Source organism: Cyprinodon variegatus, unplaced genomic scaffold (genome assembly GCF_000732505.1).
Source record: "Cyprinodon variegatus isolate N-32 unplaced genomic scaffold, C_variegatus-1.0 Scaffold585, whole genome shotgun sequence".
Taxonomy (NCBI): Eukaryota; Metazoa; Chordata; class Actinopteri; order Cyprinodontiformes; family Cyprinodontidae; genus Cyprinodon; species Cyprinodon variegatus.
Genome location: NW_015151038.1, coordinates 184,909 through 195,544, shown reverse-complemented (window position 1 = coordinate 195,544; position 10,636 = coordinate 184,909). Strand labels below are relative to the sequence as shown.

The 10,636-nt window shown below is 39.6% G+C and overlaps 1 protein-coding gene across 4 annotated transcripts in view; it reads right to left on the bottom strand.

Annotated features, from left to right (window-relative positions):
- rcor3 (REST corepressor 3) overlaps positions 1 to 10,636 on the bottom strand; it is a 64,840-nt gene that overhangs the window by 45,283 nt on the left and 8,921 nt on the right. For all 4 annotated transcript variants that reach the window (XM_015392302.1, XM_015392304.1, XM_015392303.1 and 1 more), the window contains exons 5-7: positions 9,402 to 9,563; positions 7,179 to 7,303; positions 4,297 to 4,375 (exon numbers count right to left, since the gene is read on the bottom strand). In XM_015392302.1, coding sequence (XP_015247788.1) covers positions 4,297 to 4,375; positions 7,179 to 7,303; positions 9,402 to 9,563 — 366 coding nt within the window. The remainder of the gene's footprint in view (positions 1 to 4,296; positions 4,376 to 7,178; positions 7,304 to 9,401; positions 9,564 to 10,636) is intronic.

Here is a 10,636-nt window from a genome sequence, read left to right as displayed (position 1 = left end):
TAGGTCCTCAACCTGGAATTGCCTTACTTTGCTGACACAACTTATACATTGTTGAAAATATATAGAACACTGCATTTTTTCCACATTCAGTAAATTTTCAACTTTATTCCAAGTAAATCTATTCCTTAATATTTTACACACAATACCTCAATTGTGTCAATGCGATTTCTTTAGACTACTGAAAACTATTACAGTTAAAGAAATTGTTGGGATCTGGAGATCTGCCACCTTTCTCCAGCAGAGGGCTTCCCTGGGTCTCCTGAGCTGAAGCCACAAGCACACCTGAGGCTGATCATCTCATCAGGAGACCAGCTTTATAAGCAGCGGCTGAACTTCCCTTCAGTGCCAGAGTGTTAAACAGTTATGGTTAGCAAGCCTGAGCCAAACCTGTTGCCTGAATCTCTGACTGCTCTGAAAGCCAATCTGATTCTAACCTGCCTTTGTCCTCTCTGCCTTCCTAGGAAGACCTTATTGACTCAGGAGCTCTGGAGGAGCTCACATTCAAAGACCTGCCTGCCTTCTCTGTGAAGCCAAACCTGAAGATCAACAGTCTTTATCTGCAAGCTAGTTCTCAGAAGAGAACTAGGAGATCAACTCAAGGTCTGAACCTCTCAAGTCTGAAGTCAAGTTCTGCCGCTGCTAAACCCTCTGCTGAACCCTCAGTCTGTGGACCCTTCTGGTTCCCTCTCTCCAACGCTCAGTCTGAACTACCATCAGGTACAGATCAATTACAAGCTCTGTCAAGACTCCTCTGCTACTTGGCTAATCAAACTGTCCCTCTCTGCAGAGAGCCCTGTGATTCCAGTCCCGGACCCGTTCCTGTATCAGTGCAAATAACTTTATTGTGCCTACTCTCAATAAACAGTTGTTAACTTTTATTCTGTCTCCGTGGTGTTCTGCATTTGGGTTGAGCTCCTTAGACCCAACATGAGAGAAATCATAAAACATATTTCTCAAACTATTCACAGCTTTTATTTAATACGTTGCTGATCCACCTTTGGCAACAGTTCCAGCCTCAGCCTTTTTAAATCTGATACATTGAACTTAGCATTTTGCAAAACATCCCAAACTCCATCAGGTTGGATAGGAGATATGTGTTCAGTTATTTTTAGATCTCTCCAGATGTTGAACTGGATTCAACTCTGGACTCTGGCTTGACCACTCCATGGCATTAACAGAGTGGTTCCCACTCCTTTGAGATCTTGGCTGTGTACTTAGGGTTTTCGCCACAGTCTGAGGTTAAAAGTGCTCTGGAGCTGATTCCAATCGGGGATGTCTTTCCCAGAACTGTCCTAAATTGGATCTTCAGATTGTTGCCATGCTGGGTATTGAGATACCAGACAAAACTGGGTTTCTGACAGACCACAGAGTTCTAGTTGAGTAAAATAATTACCCTTATGATTAAGTTTCACTACTCTCAAGCTGTACAAAACGAAATGTAGTTTTGTATACACGCTGTGCATACAAAATGACAATAAAGTTTGTCTAAGTCTTGTCTAAGTCTTAAGCCCCAAAGAGTCGGAACTGCATTTTGTGTCCAATCCGATGGATAATCTTGTAATACGATGTTGCGGCATTTAGTGTTCACTGAGAGTCATTGCATAAGAATACAACTGATACGATTCTGCCAAGTGGATTGCGTAGCTCTGAGTGTGAAAGAAATCAGTCTTTTTTTGTCAGACTATGTGGCAATTTAGCTGCAATTCTATGGGTCTGACTGGAAGAGAGACTCAGTTATAAAGTAAAAAAAAACACCTGCTTTGAGGGAAATGAGTCACAAAGTGCATGGGAGGAACGGGCGCTATCGCGAAGCAATTTTTCTCCATCAAAGCAGTTCCCGGTGAGTGTGGGATTTTTTAGTGTGATGGTTGATGAACTCATATGTGAAAGTAGTTTAATACACCTGCCAGTATTTTTATTTTGCTCTCTGAGGTTTTGATATAAATGTGATACGATACAGTGCCTACATCAGCTCCTAATAGCTCAAAATGTTGCTGTAAGCTAAATGGTGGAGGCAGGCATGAGCACATCACCCCAATCCTGACTGAGCTTCAATCTAATCCTAAAGCTGGTAGGTTTTAGGATCAGGTTTAAGATAATGAGGCTAGTATATAAAGCACTTATGATACATTCACACCGAACAGGATTTGAGCAGCAGAAGCAGAAGGTTTACATGCAAAGTCAATGGTTGATGTGCATCAAGGTGTATTAAAAGGTCCTGCAATGCGGAGTAGCGCATCTTAAAGCATCTGAGTAGCACCTCATGAGCATCTGAGGCGTGCTACCCCTTCACAAGATGCTGGAGCTGGAATATTTACATTTTTACAGCTCAACATATCACATTAACCAGAGTAGCTGATCTGGGAGCTGAAAGTGAGACTCACACAGCACTGCTGATACAGAGGTGTCAGCATAAAGCAATCAAAAATATATAAATGAGGTGAAACTCTACTAGCTTTACATAAAAGGCAAGTTGATTTTTTCATATTCAAAGAAAAGGTTATTGATGCATCCATATTGATTAAGTTAAAATGTCAGCAAACTATGTTCAGTTTTCTTATTCTGTTGACTGCAGTTGGTACCAAATACCCAAAAAAGTCAACATCTACTTCCAGCCACCATGGAAAGTAGTAGAAAATCCCAAAGAGGCTGGTGGCCGGAGGCAGCTGCTGCTGGGGATTCCCAGTGACTGAGCCCCACCGGTATGTGGGGGGCCCACAGAGAAGGCAAAATGTTTTCAGGAGGACTTTCTGACTTCAAAATAGATTCAAACTACTTTTTACCCACTGATCACAGCAAATATAGCAAAGCCGCTCTCTGCCATTGAACACAGGAGCAGCAGAAACATCGGGACACACGTTACTTAACGCGCCTGGCCCATCTCGCTCCACCCAGGACGCAAAGATCTTCCTCTTTGTGATCCTAAGGGTTAAATGCACTTCAAGGGATGGGAGAGCCTTTTCAGTTGCTTATCCTAAGGAATAAGATCCCACTTGAAAAAGTCAAAATCTAGACAAGTAATTTATTCTTTAAAAAAGTGCATTTGTTCATGAATTAAGAAGGTAAGAGTAATTACTGTGCCAATGGAACAAGACAATTTGAATTTAAAAAAAAACACACAATTGCATTGTTTTATTTCAAGTGCATGTCATATAATTATCCAATTCTAAGAGTAAAAAAATCTAATTCTATTGGCAGATCATCTTATTACCTACTCAAATTAAGGGTAAATACTTTTAATTAATTTAAGAAATGTTGGCTTATTTCTAGATTAGTTTTGCAGTGTATTAGATATGCCAACTCTGTTGCTACCTTCGAGTTAGCACTGAAGACCTTTATGTTTACTCAGGCTTTTAGAGTGTTTGTTGTCTATTTATTCCTAGTTTTTATATTCATTTCAACTTTTTACAATCTATTTTTATCTATGTTCTTAGCTTTATGGCCTCTTTCTTCCATCCTGCCTTGAGTTCTTACATATACCTTGTTTTTTTTTTTTTTATTTATGCCTTTCCTTTTACTCACTTTTTTGTTTGTGATTATTTTCTCTGCTGTTGTTAATTTTTTTTTTTAGATGTTTTGGCATCCGGAGTCATGCGTGTTAGTTATTCAGTATCCTTGGCATTCTGTGGATTCTTGTAAATTTTGCTGTAGACATAAACTTGAACTTGAACTTAGGATAATATAGTTTGAGGCTTTGGAAAGAGTAAAATAACAATACAGGTCAGTTAGTTTTTTATAGTACTAGCCTAAATCTGATCATTTTTACTTCTATCCCTGATAATGCAATAAATATTTACCATACATTCTATTTTTTTTTTTTTTTATTGAATCGATACACTGCAAAAAAATTCAAATCTAAATAAGTCAAAAAGATTATTTACATTTAAAATAAGAATAAAAAACAATTGAACTGCTGTATCTAATTATCTTTTTTAAGAGTAAAAATACTAATTCAATTGGCAGATCATCTTATTTACCTACTCAGATTAATGGTAAATACACATAATTTAAGAAATTCTGACTTTTTTGTAGATCGTTTTTGCAGTGTACTGTCTTCTAACATAATTGGAGCATTAGTATAGTATAGTAAGAAATATTTCAGAGAAACATATCTCCAGAACCCTCATTCTAACCTTTATCACCACTCTCCAGATTTTATGTCTGAAATGTGGAAAATGTGCAAAGATTTGAATAATTTCTGGATACACTTATTTATAATTTTGCATGTAAATACAAACACAAATATAAAAAAGAATGATATTTATAATTTTCCAGAGCTAAAACCTTTGGGCTCACCTCTTTCTTGGTATCTTTGTTTGGATCATAGTCGCTATCATTTGCTTCAGTGTGATTTGCCCCCTCCATCTCCTCCTCACTGTTTCAACAATAAGGACAAAGACATACAACTTTTAAAAGAGCAACACCATGGCAAATAAGTAAAGAACAAGCTTTCTAAATTAACTATAAAGTTAGTCAAACAAGGTACATGAGCACTAAAATATTTTATTGAATTAATCATGATTCATTATCAAAATAAAATTACTGTTGTCTAAATTATTCACTAAAGTAATTTAGTGATCAATTAGAGATTAAGCTCTGAAATATTCCTTTTGCTAAAAGTTAAACCAGATCTTTGCAAGATATATATTGTTATTTTGCATTTAAGACCTTCAGTGTCTGTAAATATAGTCTATACTGAAAATATTTTGGAGTACTTAGAAATCGAAATTATTTGTAAATTTCACTCAATGAAATGTAAGTTGATTTTACTAACAAAGAAGGGGTGATTGAACAAACAAACACACTCAATTTAAATATACAGTCAAATTTCTCTTATTTTCAAAAGATGCACTTTTCTCTTTTTTTTTTTTTGCTAGGGAATTTTACACAGAGGCACAGAAACATAAAACCACTAGGTACACACACAAGGAAAATCCTGAGAACCCAATTAACCCAACAGTCAAGCATTTGGACTGTGGGAGGAGACTAAGAGTACCTGGAGAAAACCCATGTATGCATGGGGAGACCCTGCATGGAACGGATTAAACCCAGGACATTATTGCTGCAAAGCAAGAGTGCTGTGAACTGTGCAGCCAATGAGTAAGTAATATTTTCTATCTCTGACCTTAACATGGTTGATCTTAAGTAAACCCAACTTAAGGGAAAGCTTAAGCTCCAGCTGTATGCAGGAAGAATTGGTGAAAATGTTGGTCTAAAACTGATGGAGACATACAGTACCCTGAGTGACGTGCAGTTGTAGTCGCAGTAAAAAAAAGTGGCATAACAAATTACTAATAAATTTAAGGGGGCTGAATAATTTTGCACACCCAATTTCCAGTTTTTTATTTGTTAAAAAGGTTGTAAATTTCCAAAAATAATGTTCCACTTCATGATTGTGTCCCACTTGTTGTTGATTGTTGAAAAATCTTACAATTTTATATCTTTATGTGTGAAGCCTGAAATGTGGCAAAAGGTTTAAGGGGGCTGAAAATTTTGGCAAGGCTCTGTAGCTGTCAAAATGTAGCTGTCGAAAAGGAAGGAGCCTTATTTTGGAAGGCTAGGTTCAACATACTCTCATAAATAGTTTGTCATTGTTTGGATCTATGTGGCTATAATGCGGACGCTGCATCAGTCAATCTATGTTCCTACCTTCATCTGTGGTCATGAAATCTAGATTGTGACTGAAAGAAGGAGATTTCTGATACAAGCGGTTTAAATGAGGTCTCCCCACAGGGCAGTCCCTCAGAGATAGGGTGAGCTAAGGTGTTTGGTCATCCGAGAGTGTAATAAGCGCAGAAACTAGAACCCAATATTCAGACAGACCAGGATGATTTTCAACAGGCTTCATTTCTCAGCTAAGGTGAAGAGCATCGGCCTGGTGTCAGGGGGGCGGAACACTGGATTCTCTGATTCAAAGTACAATTTGATCCCACAGGAAACGGAGGAATCTGGGAGAGAGGTTATCCACAGTTTGCAACCAGGGCCGCTACCAGAATGCCGAACAATGATGAACTGAACGCCAGCTGACGCTAAGGGAGCAACAGCGTCCGTGAGGGGAATCCAAGCCGAGGTCAGTGAAGCACTCCAAGATCGATAACCAGCAGAATCCAGGAAAAACAATTAAAAAAAACAAAGCAGACAGAGCAGACAAGGGCGAGGCAAAAACACGAATATCCAAAGCAGAAAACAGGTCAGGATCAGAATAACAGACAAACTCTTCTGAACGCTAGAGTTACACTCACAACAGCTGAAATAATCTGGCACTAATGGAAGGCAGGCAAACAACATAAATAGTTGAGGAACCAGGTGGAAACCATCCGTGTTAATCAGCCACTAGGCCAATGAGACAGGTGAACAGCAGCAATTAAAAAAGCCAACCATCAACGCCAAGACCATGACAGAGAGAGGCTTAGAGTAGAGCCACATCAACAGGAGTCAGCTGACATGGCCAGGACATCCATTCCAGATGGCCCTAATACCTCCGACAATTTCAGTCACATGCCACTGGAGGGAGGTCTAAGAGACGGAACGGGACACCATGGGGGGACAATGTCTCTCCGTTGGCTCTGAAGCTATTCCAAGAGAAGAGGGAGGTCTGGGAGTCTCAACTGACACTAATGAGCCCATGACCCTAATCTGTGCCAAAATTTGAATTACAAAATTGGGACAAAAGAAAATAATGTCATTTATTGTCAGTCCTTAAAAGAACCACCACTGCCCACTGTGCTAACCCTTTTTTAACCAGGAGGGAGCCAAAAATGCAGTTTTAAACATAAAAACAGGATTTAAATATATAAGCTGTAAATTGTCAAAAAAAAATGCATGTTACATGTGGAGAGTACTAAAATACATCTATTTATACAGTGAGAGAGCAAAAAATAAATAAAAACAAAATATGACAACAAAAAAGTTATTTTATGGTTAAATAGTAATTTAGCTAAGTGTCCAAAAAACGTTTTATTTTAGACTATGGAAAATGTTTTTTTCTATAGTAAGATCAGATTTCTGTTTCTTAGATGGAACCTGGAAATGTTTAGCAGTGGGGGTTATTGTTATCAAGCTAATCAAAGAGGAACAGTGCAATTTTAGATGAAAAAGAATTGTTGATCAATTTACAACTTATTTTCACTTAAAAATAAAATGATCAGCTCTATCAAGAAATGATTTGAGAGTTGTACCTGTCATCCTGATTGCTTCTGTTAGCCAGTTTACGGGCCTGACGATCCATAAGGCTTGTTCTGGAGCGTGTCTTCTTCCAGGAATAATAGTACTTGACAAGACTGGAGATAGATTTGTCTGGTAACTGAATGAAAGATAAAAAGATTCAACATGTAATGCCAAGAAAAAACCCTTCTGTTGAGTAACAAATGAGAATTTAACCTAGACTGAGACTGATATAACATGATTTGAAGCATCAGAAAAGCTTCTGCTGCTTCAGTTCTGATGATTGTTCACATTAAGATCAGACGTCCATAAAGTGTGTCTGATGCTTCTGCTGCAGAGAGCGTATTTGCTGTGATCCGTGGGTAAAAAGTTTGAATCTATTTTGAAGTGAGAAAGTCCACCTGCAGTCAGTTCATCCAGATTACCATCCTGCCTACAAATATTATTTCTGTGGGAGCCGCTCAGACCCCCACATACCGGCGGTGCGCTGTCAGTGGGAATCCCCAGCAGCAGCTGCATCAGGCCCGGTCGCCTCTTGGGGGGTTCTCCTACTGTTGGTGGTGGCTGGAAGTAGACGTTAGCGTTTTCCACATACGTAATCCAATGTGGAGGCACCAGGATAACAAAAGCGAACATATTTTGCCGGTAGGTTTCTACATTCTAAGTTAATTTAGGCGTTAATAAACAGTTTTAGAGGAGAGATCCTAGTGCCCTGCATCAGCAGTGCTGTGTCTGTCTCCCTGCCAGCTCCCAGATTAGCTTCTCTGATCGGATGATGTGGACCCAGAGAGGCCGTCCATAGGGGACGGGCTTGAACTCAGAACCTCAGGATTGACCAGGCCGCCACTCCCCAAAGCAGGCATTAGCGTAAGGCGTCTTTGCAAGAGACCCACACTGGCAGCTCATTCCCCCCAGCTGGGAAATGAACCCAGGCTTCCTGTTTGCAGGACAGGCGCCAGCAGCTTCAAAAATAATATTCTGTCTGTTATGTTTCTGGCCTGTCAACTAGTGTTTGTGATGTCATTCCCCTCCCCCTCCTGCTCTGCCTGTTCATTTGGCCCTCCTGTGCTGCTGCTGCTCAGACCCTGTAAGTCAGTGAAAGGGTGGAGTAAGAGTAAAAAAATATGCACTCCTAGGACAATTTATTATCCTAGGACATTTTCTAATCACAGCTCATCTGATCCACCTGCTCCTGCCTATATTTAAAGTGTTTGAATCCGGTCATCAGAGCCTGATTATTCTTGTTCTCTCTGAATGGTTTGCCTCAACTGTCTTAGGACTCCTGGACCTCTGATCCTGCCTGTTCCTGCTCTGATATATTTGTCTGTCCTGGCTTTGGACTGCCTTATGTTCTCAGGGGTTGCAGCATCTGAGACACTCTGGTTGATGCCCGCTGCATCTTGTAGGAAGCCCACTGGCTGGATTTTAACTCGTTCTCTGGGCATGGACTGAACCAGGTTAGTGACTCACATGGATAATCATCCACAGTCAGATTATCATGGTCACTAACCTGTGTTGCTCTCCTGCAGAGAATTCAGTTATCTATCTATCTACTGCACCTCCTATATGTCATTGCAAAGTTTATTTCATTAGCTATCAAAGTTTCTATGACAATCAAAGTTTGATCAGTCACTAATGTTTGGAGTTTCGGCTACACAAAGACTACAGAGGACGGCACTGCTTGTGTTTCCTTGAGGATACTGGAAAGGGATTTGACGCTGTATTTTGGGAGCAAGCTTATTGGTGAATAATTTTGTTTTTATCCTTATATTTTTACGTTTCCGTGGGGGGAAAAAATGGGCTTTGGGGGATTATTGCGATGTGATTTTTTATTTTTTGTGGTTACTAGATATTCCTTTTTTGGGGAGTGTTGTAAAGCAAGTGAGCCCAGGTATGCCAGGATAGAGCATGTTTTGGAATGCCAGAAGATGAAAACAAGGTAATAAATGAAAATTATGAATTCTCATTTATTGACACAATATTAGTTTTAGGCGCTTTTAGAGTGCTGTTGGCTTTCAGTTGAGTTGATGGTTGTTTTCTTCAGGATCACCTGATACTAAAAAAAGTTCAACATTTTGGGCTTTGTTTAGAAACAAGATTGCTATTCGGTGGGGGACTTAATGTGACATCAAAACCACTCAGGGCCGAGTGGTTGGGTTATATTGAACCTGAGATGTAAACACAAACACCTCAGGAATGCACAAATACAAAACAAAAAAAAAAAGTTAGGTGTTTACCATCTGCTGGATGCGATGGAAGCTCTTGCCATGGAAGCTAAATGCCTGTTCAAACAGGACCTTGTCCTCAATGGTCCACTCGTCTGGGAAAGGGGTGAAATTGGGCAGGTCAGCCAAGGACTTCTCTATGTTGTGTTTGTGCCAGAACAGCATACCAAGAGCCTAAATAAAATTCACAAACATATACATGGTAGTGTTAGCAAATCGTTCCCAGTAAAAACCTGCAGCAAAGTTTGACCTTCACATCCTACTGTCATTAACAAACACAGCAACAAGACTGGAACCTATTGTCTACCTGTTGGCACTGCTTTTACATAATGCAGAGAATTACATTGGAGATAACCATAAAACTCATATAAACTATTTTTAAGATTATTTTATGTAAAAATTTAAATTGATGACGACACAGGCCAAAAGTATGAGTTTAAATCTAGCCAGGCAGGTTAAAAAGCATAAAGCTATCTTGTTGATTATTATCGTTATTATTTTATTGTGATTTATTATTTCAACCTGGAGAGACTCACACTCAGAAAAGTTGCAATACTCAATTTATTCATACAGGTAACACAATCATATTCTCTAAAATATTTTTATCTAAGGAAAACCAGTTGATATCAAAGATTAATTGACTTGCAATACCTCGCTCTGAGCATGCATGTAGCGTCAGTTGAGAGGAAAACTAATTTTGAACAGGTAGAACCCTCAAGCAGAACCAGGCTCAGTGTCATCTGCTAAGGAAAACTATGATTTTTTAAACCTGATATCAGGAAAACCGAGTTTACAAAGAGAGTTTACTCAACCTCTGTTTCAGTCACCTTAGTAACATTCTCCCCAGAGCTAATCTGATTAGCAGGTTAGGTAAATTCAGAGTGCCCTGTCTCTGCTCTCCTTACAGTCAATCACACTGTCTTTTTTCCTGGTTTAGTCAACCCAAGGAAGGGCCTCATAACATACCTGGGCGGGTATATAAAGAATGTGCAGATCAGCTGGCTGGTGTCCTCACAGACATTTTTAACACCTCGTTGGATCAATCCATAGTACCACCATGCTTCAAGTCTGCCACCATTATTCCAGTCCCAAAGAAGCCTCAGGTCATGAGGACGTGCTTCAAAAGGCTGGTTAAAGAACATATCGTCTCCAGTCTGCCGCCAACTGATGGAACCGCTCCACCGAGTACGCCATCTCTGCTGCTCTCCACCTGAGCCTGGCACACCTGGAGGAGAAGAACACCCAGG